The sequence below is a fragment of the Plectrocnemia conspersa genome, unplaced genomic scaffold, assembly GCF_051122295.1.
Source record: "Plectrocnemia conspersa isolate PC_06_02 unplaced genomic scaffold, ASM5112229v1 ptg000004l, whole genome shotgun sequence".
In the NCBI taxonomy this organism is placed as follows: domain Eukaryota; kingdom Metazoa; phylum Arthropoda; class Insecta; order Trichoptera; family Polycentropodidae; genus Plectrocnemia; species Plectrocnemia conspersa.
In genome coordinates, this window is record NW_028277168.1 from 13,265,410 (window position 1) to 13,287,130 (window position 21,721).

The 21,721-nt window shown below is 28.3% G+C and overlaps 1 protein-coding gene and 1 non-coding gene across 3 annotated transcripts in view; one reads left to right on the forward strand and one right to left on the reverse strand.

Moving 5' to 3' along the window:
- Positions 1 to 21,721, forward strand: part of Tsp2A (tetraspanin 2A) — a 192,751-nt gene that overhangs the window by 137,590 nt on the left and 33,440 nt on the right. For both annotated transcript variants that reach the window (XM_088184276.1, XM_088184277.1), the window contains exon 4: positions 12,894 to 13,070. In XM_088184276.1, the coding sequence (XP_088040402.1) occupies positions 12,894 to 13,070 (177 nt within the window). The remainder of the gene's footprint in view (positions 1 to 12,893; positions 13,071 to 21,721) is intronic.
- Positions 4,098 to 4,169, reverse strand: TRNAH-GUG (transfer RNA histidin (anticodon GUG)). Its single transcript has one exon. It is a non-coding gene; the product is annotated as a tRNA-His (tRNA).

The window sequence follows — 21,721 nt, forward strand, 5'->3', positions numbered from 1 at the left end:
GTTAAACACTGGTGTTATAAATAAGATGTATTATAATATATATCTAGAAAGAGACTATGCGCCACGTTTCTCTTCGAAGGCAATGCTTTTCGAACGAGAGACGGTATAGTTAAAATCTTCACGTGATGCGAATATTACGAGCTTGTCTTACAATAGTACATTTATGCTTTTCTATATAATGCAACTTTTCAACTCAATAAATTTAGTGTTTGTAATAAACTTGAATCAATTAAGTTTCCGGAACTTATTTTGATAATAATAAACTTTAAATACTGCTACTATTTATATTATATATACAACATGTGTGTAATTTTATGTTCTATATTTCATAATATTACAAAATGTGTTGTTATAAGAACTTAGTTTTTATATAATAATTATTATTTACTGATGCTATTATATCAATAAAACAACTAAATAAATCCGTGAAAGTGAAAAATAGTAGAATAAAGTAAAAAATAAATTAAATAAATATGGGTTTCTATATGATCCAAAATGGCGGTTGATTTTGAGGGTGAGAATAACATAACGTTAAATAAAGTATCATATTATTATGTGTTTTACATATCTGAATAGAAATAGTTACGCCTTTCGGTGAATTTGTTTGTTTGTCTTTTCTAATAAAAAAATATAATATCAATCTAGTCATTTTTGCTACAATAGGGTGTAAAATTATGTTAGGTGTGAATTTAATGAACACAATAAAAATTATTCTTGAAGTCCTATATATGTAAATAAGAATTCTTGACATGAAGCAAATATATCTCTCTAGAGATTCTAATCTCTTGAGAAAGAAATACATACTTATTTCAAAATATTTTTTTCAGACGAACATCGCGATAAAATTGTGATCATTGAAACCCTAAAAGTTTAAGTAATAGTAGATTTATTTCAAAAATGGTAAAAGAGTTTATGGTTTTAACTTTTTAATTTTTTTAATTTAAAGTATGCCGCTATTTATGTGCAGGCTTATTATTTTATTAATTTAACGTTCATATTATTATTTATAGTTATATGCCTAACGTTTTAATACGAAAACACGCTTCTACTACAAATTTGCAAACCCGGCCTTCCTTCAAAGCGTTAACGTAAGAATTAGAGCCACCAGCCCGGTGTAATGTCCCGTCGTAATTATATTCGCCGTTGTAATTACGGCTACAAATCAGGGGTGCTGCGCTTTTATTAAACGCTATATATCACCATACATACTACATCCCGGTAGAACCCCAGAGTTTATATACGAAACCATAAAAAAACGAAAAGTAAAAATCACGCAGTATGAAGGTGACCAAAAATATAAGGTATCTGAAAATATTAAATTATATTTGCATGATTTACTTTATAAATCATTATTCAATTTTATTTTAGTTTCAGTTGTTTAAAATAAAAGCTCCAGTAATAATTTTAGCCTCGGTGAAATGTTTACAGCATCGCAAAAGGCAATCACTTACTTACATCTGTTCCCGCGTGACCAGGTGCAATTTCTTCGACGAAGTAGTAGCATCTAAGATACGCTCAACGCTTCTTCCCGCGAGGCCATCTCTTCAAACTTGTTTTCCTCTCGCTATTCTACAACTTTAAAGCAAAACCTTAATCAGAGAAGTAACTCTCTCAAGTCAAAAAATGAAACATTAAGCTCAAGCACATTCGTCGAAAAACTTTTCTTTTCGGTGCCCGCGCATTTTTCACGTGGGATTAAAACAATGCATCACTTTTTTATTATGAGTATAATATAAATATTTTCATGTGAATGTTTTGATATTACTTTTGAGATGGACTATTTTGAGACTGTAGCGAGTTTCTTTATTTTATCTGGGTATATTTAATATCTGTAAAATTAACGCAATTATGGATTAATGTAATTAATACACACATATGCCTTAGCAATATTATTTATTAAACCACTCGTTTAAGTACATGACTTATTTTTATCAAGTGCGTAACTTAAATATAATATTATAAAATAATTTGTTACGTAACGATTAATTAAAAATTTGTTGAATATTATTTTTTAATACAATCATGTTTCATTAATAATTTAGTTCAAAAATATCATAAAAAATACATGTCAAAAATTACAATTAAAGGATAGGTTAAAAGCAAATTTATATAGATTTGCAAAAACTGTATCTTACTGATACCAATAAACGAATTAGTAGTTCACATTAAGGGGTGCATTCAACATTAGGAGTAATGTTTACTCTCGAGAAATTTTGATAAAACAGCCAAATTGAGAACTCTTATTTCTCTAGATTTTTTTGATTCACAGGAATTTTCATGAATCCTTTTTTGTTAGGAAAGTATTTAGTACATATTTTTTTTAATGTTAAGATGTTTGAAAATATACATGCTTTTTTAAAAAGTATTTGAATTGCAAAAAAATGTCTATAGATTTTCTCAACCATTTTAATTGTCCTTATTTTTGTTTCAGTAATCTTAGAATTACATAATTAATTAGATAAAAGGCAGTTGCTCCGCGTGAAAATTGTAAGATTAAAAAATCTATATGGGCTTTCACAAAATTTTCTGTCGTCGAACTAAACCGCGAAAATCGATGGGTGATGGGTGTATTATGTTTAATAAATCAAGAGCTTTCATAACGTTTTTATAATTAAAATTATCAATATGATTTTAATTTTTAAATCAAAAATACCTAATTGCCACTTTATTATTTAACCAGAAAATTTTTCTTGTAAAACAGAAAATTAAGAAAAAAATTAGATAAATAAAAATCTATATTTTTTTTATTAAAATAAATATATTTTTATCTATTTAGAATTGCTTATTTAAAAAAAATTAGAATAGCCTAGTAAACGACCGATTTAAGAACAATTACTATGTGGGCAATAGTCCGTTCATCAGCGTAAATTTAATTTTAGATTAATAATGTTTATCTTCTCAATGTTTATTTTATATATTTAAAAAAAAAATTAACTTTAAATACAGTTGTAACTATCTGAAGCTATATATTTAGTGAGGATGGAATATAGAACTTCAGTTTCATCGGCTAACTTTTTTTTCTAAATATCACAAATTCTCAATTGGGATATTTACATTTTTCAACGTACACAAACCCCTGATTAATTTTAAGTATAAAGTGCGTTTTCTAAAGCAAATGCTTGTATTATTTGCATTTTAAAATATTTTTAAAAATAAAACCAATATTATAAATTCCAACTATGAGTTTTAATTATAAATGTTCATGCGACCCTTGCACATAAACATGATTCCTACTACTGCTGCTGCCATGCAGCTTTAAATTTCAATGTCTTACATACACAAACAGCCAATGCCAAAACCTAATCTTTTGACACCTATTTACTCATTTTGAGAAATTGTCTTGTGACCAGTTGCCATGTGAGCAATGATCACCGAATCTCTATGTATTATCAGGTAAAGTTTTTGTTTTGTATCCAGTTTTGTAAGCAATAAAAAATAGCATGGCATAAAATACATCCTTTGAACGTGTGCGCTTTGTCTTTATCAATTTTTTACGCTCGCCCGCAGCGTTGCTTAACTAGGGATCGTATCGCCTTTACCAAGGGAAACTTTCAAGAACAACAATGTCGAGTTTTGAATAAAAGTGTCGCCTGTGGCATCCCCTGGGAAGTTGCAACTATAATTCTTGGACAACTTTTAAAATTAAACACAACTTGCTGAATAATATGCAAATTGAATCGCCATCTCTTTTTTTTGCGCGCGCGTCACAACATCCGAAGGGGACCGAGAAAAATCTTGGTACGACTTTTTCTCCTTCTTCTTCTTTTACTTTAATGCTATTAGAATATTTTAATCCAAGATGTCCCCCTAGCGGAAATTCTCTCCACGTTGCGTCCATTACACGATCCTAATTAGTTTCCTCTTCTAACGTTCAATGCGACCTAAAAAATATTAATGGCGTCTTTGGAATGTCAAATTTTTCCTTAATTGAAACCTCAAATTAATTTTAAATTAGATAAATCGTGTCAATGATTAATTATGTAAAACCTTAATAAATGAATAGTAGAATTTATTTAATGCTAAAAAGATAATCTATGCAAGTCACATATTAACAAAAATTAAATTAAAAAAAATCTCTGCCATGACAGTGACAACACTGCCGTGACCAGGATTCGAACCTGGGTTACTACGGCCACAACGTAGGGTCCTAACCACTAGACGATCACGGCTACAAAAGCAGGTGATCAGCTTAATAATTTTATTTAATATACTACACGCTGACTTTCACTTGCAATAAAATATAATCAATGTAGATCACTGCCATCTTTTAGATTGTAATTGAAGACATTTCTGGCAATCGCTTTTTCTTCATTCATAAAATTAAGAATGTGTTTCTAAAATTAATGAATAATGTTTCAAAAATGTATGTTTTTTTAATTTCAAAAGTAGCAATACATATGCAATTATCACAGCAATCCAATCTCTTTTTGCTCTTCATCAACGACTTACATGCAGCAATTAAGAACTCGGAATATTTATGATATGCTGAAAACCTGAACGTGATTTAGAGTATTTTTAATTTTAAATTCAGTCTCTTTACAGAGTCGATGTGGAGGTATTCGTTCACAAATCGATTAGCTTTTAGGATCGATAAGTGTCAGTCTGGTGATTAATACACAATTGTAGGTATTCATTATGTCAGATTGACTTACCCAGTTGGTGCAGATTTATTTCGTTGTTACGCATTGGGCTTATGCCTGTTAGATTACAACAAAATATTTAAATAAATAACTAGGGACTTCCAAGAACATAGATAATGTACGCCGGGTCGAACGTATTATTTCTTGCGCGCGTCTTAGTATAGATAAGATGATTCCTCTTTTTCGTTTTGTGATGCGTGATCTAAACTTCGTAACGGGTTGATGGGATTTCTCTCTTCGTTGTTAAAGTAGTCGTTATGGTGACCTCAAAATTGTAACTAATAGCGCAGGTGGTTAAAAACCTCCCACAGTAAATTGCTTTTGATGTTTTAAAATAAAATATCAAAAAAATAGTCGGTTTTGTAATTATCCTATAACTATTGATTGTTTGTCTTGTTAAATTTCTTTAAAGTAATCTATGTTAATTGTGATTAATGTTCTTTCTTTATATAGTACAATACTATAAATGTTCCTGATTTGTAGAAAAATCAAATTTTGACTTTGCCAACATTAATAATTAAGACATGTGTTTACTTCAGTTATTATAGGTAATAAGAAAATGATGAAACACATACTAAATAGATTTATTTTGTTATTGGTATAAATATACATTTTTGTTGCTTATCGAGTATAAGGGGCATAACTCTCATTACATTCCAAGAATTGCATTATTCAACATATTGTAATTGAAAAGAGATTTTAATTGTTTTTTTATCAAGATACAGATATAGTAATTGAAATGTGATACAAATATAGTACCTTTAACATAGAATGTGTGTATTCTTTCATGCTATAATTTTTTACATTTTGTTCTAATTTTACTCCCAGTATTAATTAAATAGTAGCCATACAAATAGTTACCTCGTCCACCTTACCTCCCCTGTAATTTAATTACCACCGAACATAGATTGACCGCGTATTAATATTCGAACAAGACACGGTCGAATTTCACATAACGGGCTAACAGTTGGCAAGTTGAAAGGTCCATTGTTGTGCAGATGCGAGAGAGTAGCTTTCCCAGAACGGCGGCGGTAACTGGCACGATCCCAATACAACCTATCGGCTTATTAGCGACTGCTATCACACCCTGTTAAAGCTTCATTCGTTTCGACAGTGCTATGCTACGCTGCGTTGTTATATGTTTATGCAATCGACAAAATACGTCTAACCAAGCGTGATGATACCGCCGTGTTCATGGTATGGTACGCTTTAACTGATTTTCAAAATACGCTAAATTACACCTAATTGTATATTCGGTGAATGGTGTTGCGATAACGTCATTTTACAATTAATGTATTTGAAGAATTCATTGATTCGAAAGCGATATTAATTTACAGAGTATGTTTAATCGCTTTGAAATCGCAGTAATATGTTTATTAGAAGCAGCATATTGCTATTCTAACGTAGAGCTTAATTAGCACTTATATATTTGTATTATATCTATTTCTAATAATATGTTTAATAAAGAACGTCTGTGAATTCATAATAGAGCAAGTCAATTCAAATCATTAAAAGGCAGATTTACACTTAAATGTTATGTTTTGTATCTGTGAGATTTAAAAGTATTGCTCACTATTTTACGAGCTGGTTTCACAAAAGCAAACCTATGCTTTCACTATCTGCTGATCACTAAATTCGTAATTGTTGCAACTAAGTTGAAATGTTTTAGTGCATATATTCATATTTAGTTCAGACCATAATTTGCTTAGATTTTTGTGAAACTCTCTTGGAAAATTAATGTTGTAAATTGTAATTGTGTATTCTTCAAAAAAATAATCATTCTAAACACAAAAATATTATATAATTTGCTGAATTTACGAATAAATTATTTTAAAAACTCTTCAAATACGAGGAGAGCATGTAATAAAGCTCAATCTTTTTTTTTAAAAACATTTATCTTAGTAAAAAAAATATCCTGCTACTCATGTTCAGAATATAGTCCAAGCGTAAAATATCTAAAAACATACTGATTCTCTTTTCAGGATTTTTTTTCCACTTTCATATATCTTCTAAAATTTACAAAAAAATAGTATTTTAAGTTGTGACAGTCTTCTTCGAAACCGACAATTTCGAGGAAAGTATGAACTCTTAAATAATTAAATATTCACTGCCTTTTAGTAATAACCATATCGCCAAACATTTATCACTTCGCCTTGGTCAAGATAATCACCACCACTGCTTAATTTTAGTTATCTAGTAATCTCATGGTGTTCATTTAAGAATTAGTTTTAAATATTTCCTTCATTTATATTTTAAGCTGCCGTTATTTTTTAAATACTGAAAATCAAATAATTTAAGAAAATGACCATTTTTATGGCTCATAATAATGTACAATTTTAACATTTTTTTGTAAATAAACCAATTTACTTTACTAAATATACACAAAAAATCAGTGCTTTAAACACATTTATTCCATTTTAAGATTTATATGCTACTCTGATTTAAAATCTACCATAGGCGTAAAGTCTCTAAAAACATAGTGTCAAAATAGCGTTCTGTATTTCTTTTTTAAGGCAAAAGTTTCCAATTTTAATTTACCTTTTATACTATTTTTAGTTTTTGCTGTCTTTTTCCGAATCGACAATTAATTAATTTAATAAAATAAAAAGGATAGTTTATGCTTTTAAATAATTTAATATCCCAGAAAAAAGTTTTTGTAGTAACAACATCGCTTTATTACATTTAAAACTTTGCCATGGTCAAAATAATCAATATATTATAAATTTTATAATGAGTTTGTAGAATAATAGAAACATTTTATATTTGCCAAATCTTATACTTAAAATTAAAATTGACAATGTCTAAGTAGTAATTCAAGTAAAATAATCTTTAATTGTATTTTTACTCGCAATTTATTTTTGAGTTCCTTGTAGTACAATATTATACCCAAATAAAACTTAGAAACAGTACTCAGATTAAAACTAACTATCAAAGCGATATGGAAAATGAACAAGGAATCCAAACATATATGTTATTATGTACTAGGTTTTTAAAGCGAATATCTGTTTTCTACTTACTTTAAAAATAAGTCATGGTATTTGTTTTAAGCAAAGAAAGTGTAAGATAGAACGATTGACTATATTTTATTTAGAGTTCTAAAGTCCAGATGAGCAAAACTGAGTAAATAATAATTATATAAAATTATTTTGATAAATCAAATGATGTATGATTGTATAAATGAATAAATATTATAAGAGTATTTGGTCACAAATTGATTATATGATTGTAAACATTCAATAAAATGATATAAATTGTGTAAATATCGGGGTAAAAAATAATTGCTTTGGTTACAATGAGTTTAAAATAAATTTATATTTTTTTATAGATTAAGAAAATGTTGCCAATTCCGCATTATTAAAAATTTTAATATATTTTATAAGCACCCTAAAAGTTGTGATTATTTCTATATCTATATTTTACAAAATATTATAGTTTCACCACCCTTGACGTCATGCAATGTTGGATAAACAACAGGTATTTTTTTTTAATATAAATTTTAATACAATAATTAATTTTACAAACTTAGCTTTTAACCATTTTTATATTAAAAATTGTGTTATTTGGTACAACATGATGAAATATAAATATTAAAATAAGCAAAACGTTAATGGATATATCGTTATTAAAAAAACTTAACATATTTTTTAATTTGCCTAAAATTAAAAATAAGAAATTGATAATTGAAGTATAGTTTTCGAAATATCTGAAATTATTAAAATATGTTCTTAAGCTTCTAAAGCAATATGTGCTTCATTAATTTTGGTGGATATATAAATTTAAGGTGATTTTTATCGTAACCTTTAAAACATTACATTAATAGGTTCTTATGCAAAATATTTATAGTTTTTTTTTGTATGAAAATTAAAATGTTACTTGATATCAATTTTAAAGTTTTTCAAAATTAGTTAGAAAATCTGTATATTATATTATTTTATTAACTCAACTAAAAATTACGTTTTATGCTTATTATTAATTTTTATTTTTACAATGCATATAATTTTTAATTTAAATATATTTTTATAATCATATAAACAAATCCACCTCATTATTGATTTCTATATGTGAGATTGTTCATATGTATGCTAAGCTAAATAATGCCGATTCTCATTGTGCCAAGTTAAGCGTGCTAGTCCGACAAGGTTACTAAAGGGTGTTGGTAAAGGACCGAGTAGGGTGAGACTCTAGGTCTTCCGCCGGAAACGGAAGTGTCCATTGTCACCTGAACGGTGACGATAGCGTATTCAGAGACATGTTTTCAACTAGGTCGTGTCCACGTTCTGAAAATTTCCCTCCACAACAAGACGCTACTATCTAACCAGTTAAACTCTATTTGTACAATTATAACACTTAAATCTAATCGAGAAAGTGGATGGAACGCAGGTGCACAGTAGTAGCGTTTTCCAGTTTTCTTATTGGATATTACATAGCAGACGCGTTCAGCGAACGTTCTCTGAAAAATTTGATTCTGAGCGAAAAATCTAATCTAGCTTATTTTATGACAATTGGCGTGTGTCGAACGTTTTGCTTAGAACCGTAATTAACTTAACTGAAAACTAATTTGTTCTCTGGTTGAAGTATCCGGAGCTTTGGTCAAAATGCACTTTGTAACGATCCCAGTTAGAAAGCAACTTTAGTCTTGCCACTTGTCGTTGTAAACAAACAAACTGCTAGTTGTGTGCCGGTATGGCGCAGGGATTGACTTCTAAGTTACCTTGTGCTTTCATCACTTATTAGTTTGTGAGTAACAACAGTATTATTGCCAAGTAAGCGCTGTATAAACTTTACACCTTGACGCTATTACTAGGCGACGGTATAATATTAGATAATTAACTACCTAAGTGATAATATATAAATATACTTTGGTTGCTACGGTAAGATTGAACTTTGATAAATTCTATAGCTTCGGTTAGATCTAATATGTTTTGACGTGATTCTATAAAGATAGCAATTAAAAATAGTAGACGATATCAAATATGTGTAATTTCATTACAGAAAATAAATTTTAAATTAATATTTCTAGAATATATATATTTATATACATATGCTTTATTTAGTACTTTAAAATTACTTAAGAAATTGTATAAAAGTCGACAATGTAGAACGTATGAAAATATTAAATAACTAATAAAAAACTGCACATTTTTTTTTACTACTAATCTTAGAATATAAATGAACACGAACACGTTTTAAATATTAAATTATATGGTTTGATATATAATTCCCGGAGTAATTGCAATATGCCGTAACGTTGCATCTAAGAAGCAATGAATATATAAGCAGCTCTATGTGAGGAAAATTATTCAGATATAATGTTCAACGTTGTTCTAAATATTTCATTTAAAATTTAATTTTTAACTTTAAATATTCCTCTGAGCTCGTAATATGCATTAATTCGTCTGCGACCGCGAGAGCAGAGAGCGGCAAAATAGTGTTTTGTCGTAGATTTTAATACGATTCTCGAGTGGCGTCCCTTTTTAATGCGCCGCCAGCGTTATTGTGTCCCTTGTACGACCTTTTAATTTCCCGGGCACATTCCGACACGGCGTGCTGTATTAAAATGTTAGAATTTATCGCTTGGACCGTGACCGCACTGTCACGCTGCATAGCCGAAACCACAAGGAGTGCTCCATGCTAAAAACTAATTTGAAATATTGCTAAAAGACCGCGCCCAGACGTGGCCAACCATTTGCGGATAATAAGCTAGGGGTGGCAATTTGCACGCACCGACGTTAAATCGTGTTGTTGGGGTTATTTTTTCTTTGGGGGTCCTAGGTTGCCAAGTGTCAAAAATTGGACTCTAATGAAAGAGAAATTAAACGTGCGGTGTGCTTTTTGTGCTGCTTGTAATTTATAATTAAAACTTTTGACACACAAGTGTTGTAAACATTAGTGATGTATTATAAAAATAGGAATACATATTTTATTTATGCTATGCAAAATAAGTTTTAAGAATAACCAAAGCAGCTAAGAACGAATCAGATCTAATCTAATAAAGAATCTTATTTACGTTGTAAATATTTCTGCTGTTGAGAATACTTACCTTGATTTATTTTATTTCTCGCCTTCCGTTGATGTTGGCTTAATTTTTAGCAAAGATTTTTATAAAATATATAGATTTTAAGTTTTTTGCTGTTTGTTCACAAAATCTTTAATTGATTTCGTTGACTATTTTTTTATTTTTCTGGATAAAAATTCTGGTGCTTTATAAGTGGCTTATTTTATTATTCTGTAATTGTTAAAGTCATATTATTATAATTGTCATCAGTATTCTTTTAGTGTTCGATTCTGAACTATCTAAATTAAAAAAATGTCGTATTGATAAATTCATATATATATTTTTGGGAAAAACTTTGGCAACGTAGTCAGGTTTTGTAAAAATGTATTAAACTAATCAGCTGCTTATTTCTCCTTTCATCATTTATTTATTATTGATGAAAGGAGAATTTTCTACTATTTCAGTAGAAAATCAAAAAGTGTCAAGTCTAACGTATTTTTACCTAATCACGAGACGGCACAAAAAAGAATAAATAATTGGGTTGTGTTGTACAGAATTTGTACTTATTAGCTACAGACAATAATCATATATAATACTGTTTTTTTAAAGATACATTTAAACAAATTTAAAAAAGACATGCTCATAGTTTTTTTTAAATATGTATAAATAAATTGTGCTAATTTACATTGTTATTTGGAAAATATTCTTATATATAAATATTGTATGTGTAAATATTAAAAACGGCACATTAACACGTGTCTCGTGAAATTCTCTGAATTTAACAGGTGATGTCCTTTATACGGCTTATTTTGTTGTTTAATTAAGGTATGCCTTGTCTTTGTGATCCTAGGAAAGCAATTAAAAGAAACCTAAATATACATATTTTTTCAGGAAATATTCTTTTTATATTATATATATTATTCTTTTGCAACTATACATATATTTTATTTTTTAAATTATATGAAAAGCATTGGACTTGTAGATATTGACAGTTAATCTGTATTGACTTGATACATAAAATATGCTTTTTGCTTAAAAGAGCCAATACTGAATTATATTTTTACATAATTACATCTTTAAATAATCAGAAGCTAAATATGTATTTTCTCTTCTTTTTTTCTATATGATTACTAATTTATCACACTATTTTTTTATCTTAAAAACATATTAGTTGTAAATACTAAAGCAATGATTTTTGATTTATAAGACATTTTTTTTTTATTCTTTAAAGCTGAAAATAAACATTTTTTCATATGCATGGATTGAATTATTAAGTATGGTATTGATATATGAGATTAGGAAAATCCTGGATATATCTAATTTATGATGATCGATCATGGTTATAAATATATAATATTCACTATTTACGATCTCACAGATTCGATAAAAATGTAAAAACGTTAAGATTTTTATAAAATTTGAACCCAGGTCTTTCGGGTATTATATGACTATACCACTGATTATATTGTAATAAAGAAACTTATACCACGAAAATAAAAGGCAGCTATTAAATAAATCAATAATTAAATATTTTTTCCGATATGATAGTAATAAGCCATTTAAAAAAATACTGACATATTGAAAATATAGTCAAAAATAAGCAAAAAATAAAAACAATTATGAATAAAAATTATAAAGGTTATGTACTTTTATATCATATTATGTATGTGAATAGTATGGAATAATAACAAATGGTAGTTTTTTATAACCATTGTTTTACGCTATGTCGTTGTTAAAGCCACATGCAATATGTATGTCGTATACTATAAAAATAATAATGTGTTCTCTAAGGTAGATAATTATTAATATAGCTAAAGTAATTTACACAAATTAAAGATTTTACATTTTACCCTATATATAATGGTGTTTTATTTAAGTCTCAATTATCACAAATTATATTATCTATTAAATAAATATTTTTTTTTAAACATTACTTAAAAGTTAATTTATTTGTAATTATATTTTATCAAAACATTACTGTTCAATAAATCAGTATAATTAACAACTATGTTGGAGCTAATATTATAATACCAATACGAGCACTTTCAAAATTAGCAATAAAATATTTATATTAGTTTCGCATAAGGGACATGCGAAGCGTTATCTGATCACAAACCCGACGTAAAATAATATAACACACGGCACGTGACAAAATAACGAACTCAATTTTGCTTTTAAGCTAATATAACTTTTATTTGCACACAAAATATTTTATTACGTGCCATATTCTAACGTTTATGCATTTGTATTTGTTTCAGTATGTAGCCACCCAGTGCATTGGTTTCGTGATTGGATTAGCAGGCTCGGCCGTCTTATTGGATTACTCAACATATAATTCCAAAATCCAACCGCTCATCAGAAGAACAATCAATGGCTTCATCAACAACCCTCAGCACGAGTACAGCAGGCGTATGCTCAACATGATTCAAGAGGAGGTTAGTGATCTTAATTATAATTTATTTGCCACACTAATTCGAAAATTAATGTCGGTTTTTAAATGCACAAAACATTTTTAAATGTTTATTTTTATTTATTGATTCAAAATTAAACTTTCTAATTTTGATATAATATTCTATTACCTCTAAAATTAATTCCAGTAACATTAAATAATGAAGACTTTGATTTAAAATATTCCAAAAGCGTTCGTTACGGTTTTCGTTCCGGTTCAAATAAAAAAAAATATATCAGTTCGGTTAGCTTCTTCATATATAATCGTTTAAATAACAAACAAAATATTTAGAAACAATCAATTATGCTACTATTATTTTTTTGAAGTTTTTTCAAAATTTAATATATGCGACGTAAAGATATGTATTTCCGCATTTATAAATTTTGTCACTGTTTTGGCAAGTTTAGTGAAAAAACAACAGGCAGGATAATAATATAAATTAACATTCAATAATAAATATATATACTATGTCATAAAGCTTTACTGGTTTGGTATCACATATACTCGTAGATCTTAAAATTTAAAGTCAACTTCTTAAACGCAAATATACTACAAAGATGTATATCATGGACGTTTAACGACATTAAAATAACATTAAAATACTGAGAGGGGCTGAAAAAATCGATATTTAACCGACTGCCGCCTCATCAAAAATTCGTACATAAATTTTACGGACGTCGTAAATCATTTGTGCCAATATAAATTGAATAAATATCGCTTTTATCGATCTTCTTAAGCCGTTAAAGTCGAGGCCGTAAACTTGAACCGTTTTGAACTCGACGTTTCCCCTACCGTATTTGTATTCGTCCTGGTAATAAAATTTATGGTTTAAAAATTGACAATGAACATGTAAATGTATATTTACATAATAATAATAATAATAATAATAATAAAGTATTAAAATGTCAGTAGAAAAAACCAAACGCAACCGGCTCATAACTAAATAAAAAGGTGCAATTAATTATATGGCAAAATACATCTTAAAATTGAAATATTTAAAGATTACACATATTTAAAAAATATCGATTATTAGCTTTTTTTATTTTACTAACAATTATTGTTTTTATTAAAAAAATATAAAAACAGTATTAAAAATTAAAATTTAAGTACAAATTTATGGTTTGTAATTGTCAAATGAAAATTATGGTAAAATAAGGCTAACAGTAATAAAAATATTTAATTTAAATTAAATATTTTATAAAGTAAAGTAGCTTATATAAAAAAAATAAACTTAATATGTACGACCTAGCTTAATTTTTAATTGAATTATCACGTTATTCATCCGTGAGAGCTAATCTGTAATGATCGCTCGGAATTATAATTATATTATATAATAATCACTAATTACGATCTCCCAGACACGATAAAAGTTAAAAAATATTCAGACAAAGGTCTTTCAGGTCAATAGCCAGCAACTTATATTACTTTTGGGAAAATTACAAAAAACATTTTACAAAGTAAAACTAAAAAAAAAAAAAAATTATTTATATTTTAATAAAAATGAAAGACCACAGAAAATAAATTAAGATGTGTTTTGCCATTTTAAATTGATACCCTAATCTTAATTCGGTTTTGTCACCGATTATTGTCTCGCGTAATATTTTCGTAGTATTTTTTTATATAGTCAAAAAGATGTTCTTTATTTGTTGCTATTTAATATCTATATTTAATATATGTTTTAGAATCGCAATAAAAGCAAGACTTTTGCACCTGAGTTTCGTGATATGCTTAGAATATTTACCCTGATATTTGACGCTCGCTTTTCATAAAATGCAGTTTCCTTATTCTCTTTTTGGATGGTAATACAAGAGTAGTCTGCGTGTTAAAAAATTTGCTTGAATTTTTTCTGTATTATCAGTATTTTATTTGAATTAGATTGTTATTAGTATATTTTATTTTGCTATAACTTTACACGGTTTCAATAGTTCATTGTTAAGAAAAACAACATGTATGAGGATATTATAAGTTCAAGATAATCAAGAAGTTTAAATTTAGATAATTTATAGGTTTAGCTGTCGTGCTAAATAGTGTCGAATGTATAGTACATTTTCTGATTACCTTTTCTATGTAAAATTGCAGAAGTCATTATACTTATAAAATCAGGCATACTAACTCTTAAATAATAATTTGACTGCTACCAGTGTGTTCAAAACTGTTTGAAAACCTTTCTCCTAGACGACTAATGTACATAATAAAAGATAATGTGATAATTTCTGACCATTAGTTTGGTTTCCGTCTGAATCCTTAATATTACTTTAAAGATAAATATTTTAGCACTAAAGAGGATGCACATTTTCAGCTTTGAATAATTGAAGCTTGAGTACCATAGGGAAGTGTATTGGACTCTTTATTCTACCAATTTTACACCAGTAAAGTATTTGGTAATGGTATTAGATGCTTATCTGTACTGAAAAGAACACGTGGTAAACTTAGTATAAAATTTAGAAAACTATTGGCTAATGGGAAGACACTCATTTCTTTCAATGAAAAACAAGTTAATGCTCTACTATCTAATTATTGCGTATGTATTATACTACCTAAGTAATTTATTTCAGTTAGGAAAATATCTGATTTTTTCCAATAAACGCCGTTTAAGGGATTTATAATCATAAAATAAATGTCGAGCATTAATATTCTCACACTTTTTTATATTAGAGTTAGCGAAAATGTGTTGTCAAAAAAGTCGTTGAATGCATTTCCTGAAAATTAAATTGTTCCTTATATACTATTTTAAATGATTTTTTGAGGCGCTTTAATTTTTTTTTGAATATTTTACTAGACAAATAGGACGATAATTAGTCAAAATACTATCTTCTTACACAGGTTTTTTAATCGAATCAAGTTTGGTTGTTTTTCCGATAGTTGAGAAATTCTCAAATCATAAGCACGCATTCAATATTTTAGATAAGTAGTAAAAGTGATTAAAAATAATGTTTCCATTAATTGTTCTTGTAACAAGGTAAATATACTATGTATATAAATTATCAATACATATAGACACTCTTTTTTTCATTTTAACAATTCTCTTGACACAAGTCGTCAGCATAGATATATTTCTATAAATAAATGTCTAGATTTACTTCAACGTGTATTGTATAAAAAACTGATCTGTCATATATGACCGATCAGCAGCCATGGACAATGTGTTTGATAATGCGTCTAGCCAGTCTTGAGTGGAGTTAACGAGCGTGGACGGCAAGTAAATGACTAATGTCGTAGAATGAGTGCCACCAGGGTCACCATCCCTGATGGCCGTTAACTGTCCGCACTCGGTCCGGCCAAGATTGATGGTCCATCAATTAACCCTGACCGACCCCTTTAACCAACCCCCTCCCCCGCCACCCGTCTGTTTACTATCTATCCCTTTTATAAACAACCTTTTGTTTAGTGCTCATAACTTTGGCCTGCGCTGATGTACTTTTTTCCACGCCCATTTCCGATAAATAATTCCCGCCGAAGAAGCCTTACAAGATAAAACCATTAAGGGACCGGATACTGCACGAGTGTAACTTTGTCACGCTGTATATGTTGTACTACAATACACACATATATACACATTAAACGCAAGCATGAATTTATACTTGAACGTAGGCACTGATGCATTTTTTATAAAGTTATAAATGTATATACCAAATCTCTTTTAACGTATGTATACTGGATGAAAATATTCTATCAATAGTATTCCTTTACCTGAAAGTATTGATTTTAAACGTATATATTATTGTATTATTTATAAATCTGATCATGCTTTCACAGGCTTACTCAATGCATGGATATGGCCTATTTGATTTACGCCCTTTTGACGAAATTAAACACGATATTTAGCTTTGTGAAATATTTGATGCACTTTCCTGAATAACGATCATTGTTTTAATATTTCGAATGGTAAATATGAATACAATGTTCGATTTACTTCGAATAAAATATGAAATTATATAAGGAAAGTCATAGTACCGAAGAAAACGGCAAAAACTAATATACAATAATATAAATAAAACATGAACTCGTTTCCAAGATAAACTTTTGCGCTTTGACACGCGTCAACCCAAAGATAGGAGTGGAGCATCCAACTTTTTTCGTCGCCAAAATAATATCGCCACGGTTATTTTCATTTTGGCACGCAAAATGAAAAACAAAAAAGTTTTCGCATGGTAATTAAGGCGAAAGTAGGAGAGATGGGCGGTCGGTTCGCGGGGGCGTCGGTTCGAGAAAACGTGATGATATTTGAAATACAGTTATTAGCAAGGGTACGTGTCCGCACGTAAACGCCGCCGAGGGGATGAAATATTTCTGATGGGCCGTTTTCCCATTTTTGTTTACATTATAAGTGGTGAAAGTATTAACGCGCCCCTACGTGACGACACGGACGTGGAACGTGTTGCAAAAATAATTAGCCGGCGACGACGCGACGACTAGGGAGGTATGCCTTCGTTGAAATTAGTACCAATGACGATGAACATTTAAAACAATTTAAGTCACTAGCGCTAGAAAATGCCCTTCTGTCACAAGTTACACTGATGATGATGTTTTAGGCGATATCTACGAGGAGCTATTACAATTCATGTGAAAGAGTCCATATATTTTTAGGTGTGCGCCATTATTTTTTATTTTATTTTATAAAATATGGTTAGGTATGTATGTAATATAGACATGTATACATTTGTATATGCGCATATGTATATTATGTATTTATTACAGTGAATTTTTGTTTTCAATAGTATAAATATAATATTTCTATAACCCTGTCGATTGAAATGTATCAAACGATAGATTCATATATTTATTGTTCAGTATCAGAAAAACTGTATTTGTACGGTACTCACAAACGATTGACACGGTACCTGTATTTCCACATGATCAAAGAATCATATGACATCACATCGTTTGACCAAATAATACAATATTTAAAATAAATTGAACCACACCCAAACCTAACCTAACGAAAGTGCAAAAACTATAGTTAATTTTAGAATATTTTTTTACATACCTATGTAAAGTATATGCCTAAAATAATTAAAATTTTTATTAATAACTATTTTTGTTAATTAAATTCCTTTAGCAAAGTTAAATACTAATAATCAGATTAGTTTAATTATACTGTTCATTGAAAACACTCTTCTGAAATAATATATTATTATTATATATTGTTTATTATTGTACAATAAGAAATAAATAAAATTACATAAATCATAATCTACAGGTTCGTTTGTTTGGATTAGTAAATATTAACCTCTCGATTTCTCTACCGCATATATTAACCAATTAACCGATCGATTCTTGAATTAATTATTAACGTTGACAAACGCCGCCAAGGAAGCGTGTAAATATTGACCGCAATTACTCACGAGAAGTGCTGCGTGCTAAAAGCACTTTCACAGTGCTTAGTGCATGGCTTTGGCTAAATTTTGCTTTGAACACCGCAAAAAATAAACCGCGACCTAATCATAAACCAACATGTTAAACCGCAGCCTCCTTAATGCAATCACGATCGATCTGTTCACGTGGAAAAATATATAAAAAATAAAGTAAATAAATATGTGTTTTTTCTTCCCAAAAAGTTATGGTATTAGTGCTGCATAAACATTTGACATGTGAAACGTAAGAGAAAACGTCCGAAGGGAATCATAAGAGATTGGCCACGAATTTGTCCGATATAATGTGTCGAAACGATTGACTATGATAGTACGTATAAAAACGGCAAGTGAAGCGTGAAAGGTTGACCCGAGAAATCATGAGAAAAATCGTGGAAATTTTCTTCTTTTTTCTCTTTTGCTAGTGGAGATTTCGTACGTAGACCGGACAAAACAGAGTGCTGTGGAAGAATGTGCGATGTCAAAAAAGAGAAGATGAAAAGAGTAAAGAGAGAAAAAACGGCTCATGCACGTCTTATAATTCCGAAAGGCGTTTCTCAGGTTTATTGCCTATTCGTGTAAATCGAGATTGCTTGTCGTCGATCCATCATGTAATATTTTCAATTGCACCGTTTTCATATTGTATAAAATATTTACATATATTAGGAGTAGGCTCCTCTCTGTTGAAACGTTTGAAGTTTTAGCATGTCACATTAGAGCAAAAAGATTTTCTTAGAAATTGTCTCTTAATATTTAAACTCGCACACAAACTTATGTGTATATTAAGTATACGACAAGTATATGTATTTAATGTATGCTTTTTCTTTTAAATGTATTGAATAATAAATAGCACAAAGTAGCACGTAAGCTCAGTGTGATGTTTGCAAGTAATTTAAGTCAGTCATTTGTGATTCATGCTTGTGAAAGTTCTATTTTACATACACGTTTAATATTATAATAATTATTAAATACACCGTCGATAGGTAATTAAATTAATTATGTAAGTATTAAGTTGTTCACTTAAGATACTCATTATTTACAAAAAATATTTATTTTAAATACGACACAAGTAAAATATTTATTATTTTTTTCCTAATTACTTTAAAGTGATAAGTTGCAGTTGATACTATTTCAGTCTATTATATTATAGTGTTTGCATTTTTTATAAATGCTTCGTCGTTATTGCTTGTAGCAAAAAAGTTAATATTGCCATGTATATGGATTCTGTAAATTATTGTGCACCAATTTCTACAAAAGCAATTTAAATGCAAGCCCAGCTACGTCGGGATATCGAAAATTCAATATCCGAACTGGCTAGTCCATAGGTTCAATCCGCATCCAACTTTCTCTTTGCCATACAATTCTCAGAATCCTATGAAATTTATCAAACAAACACATTATTCAACGCTTGGTTGCAACCTTACAAAAGTCTTGCCATTTTGATATCGTTAATTGAAACGAAAACGAGCGCTATGAAACACGGCGTCCAATTAAAAATCATTGTTAGTTATTCGGATGGTTCATAAACTAAAGTGATACAAAGTTAATTTGTATAATTAATATTATCTAAGTTAATTGTTTTTCTGTTAGTTTCAATGTTTAAATACGTAATAACTATTCAATATTAGATAGTAATAATTTTCTAAATATAATCAGATATATTTCACAATTTCTTTATTATGAAATGTAGCATAATAAATAAAACGTATGTTATAAATAAATAAATGCGTACATATGTGAATAACACTGATTAAAATAATATTTGTATACAGTACAAAATAGTGAATAAAGTAGTAAATTTTAAAGTGCCCCAAAAACTATTTTTTTTACTTATATATATATTTTTTAATTAGTTAATAATTTTAATAGTGTTTATAGCTAGTTAAACGCAAAATAAAAAATGTTAGGAATTAGTGTATAAATATTGCAATGTATTTGAATTTGTAATTTGCTTTAAAGTATTACATTAAATACATTAAATACATTAAAACATACAAAGTCTGTTTTAATATAAGGATTATATTAAAAAAATTTAACTTGTGTTTTTTTTGGTAACACAATTAAATAAGGACGAAAATAAAACGTTAGTAGTTAAATATAGAAATCTTGTATGCTTAAAGCATTTAAGAGAAAGAAAAAAATTTGCCTTTGAAGCAATATATGCTTTGACATTTTCTACTATATTTAAATCAAATGTGTATTTAATTGTATATTTCGATATTATAGGTTATTGTGGTTAGTTTAAATATTTGAACAGTAATTTCTTGTATGATAATAACACTGTTTAATAATTGTTATTATCTGTTGCTCATTTTTTAATAATTGTAAATTACTATTATAGCTTTAATATAAATAAATTAAAATTTAAAAAAAATAATGGTACTAAACATAACTTCTTAAACGCACTGTTTCTTTGTATACATAAATATTATAATATAATTATTTTACAAACATGCTATTTAATATACCTTACATGTTATTTGTTTATAACCATTTCATGCTTACAATTTTAATACTAGCTACTATATATTAAAAATTATAATATAGTTGCTGGTTATACTTTATGGAGAAAACAGTAAAATATCTTTTACAATTTAAGCGAAAGATAAAATAAAAAAATTGAAGTAAAAACAACGGATATAGTATTATTTTTAAAATGTAAAACATTTACTAAAATATCTGGAAAAATATATTTAGAACATTTGCCCGCTTGTGCTTCGGCATTTTGTATGTATATTTAAAATTTGGGTTTTTTAATCGTAGTCTTTGATACACAAGTTTATCGAAGACTATGATAATGTGTCGCTACGCAAAAAAAGCTATAGTAGTTTTTGGTATGAAAATGCCAATTTTTCATTATTTTTTTAGTATTTGTATAATAAATATTTTTAAGATTATTATAATAATTTATATTATATAATATGTAATTTTGAAAACTTTATTTTAGATGACTTAAATTTTTTAAAAAATGTGATATTATTGCTAATCCGCATCGGACAAGCATATATTAAGTTTAGCCTGTTTAATTTTTTTGTATATTTGGATTTTATTTTTTTTGTAGTAGGTACGCACTTTTTAATAATCTTTGGTTTAAGGGCCGCAATGGCAGCAAGGCCTTTATAGCAAAGTTGCAAAATGTCTTCCGTTTATGCTCAGAGTCTAAGTGTAAACCCAGGTTTTGTAAACTAAATTTCCATTCAACATAACTACCTTTTTAACTTTGGATAGGCAATAGAATTTGCATTAAAATAGCTTGAAAATGTTTTATTTAAGAATGTGAGAATAT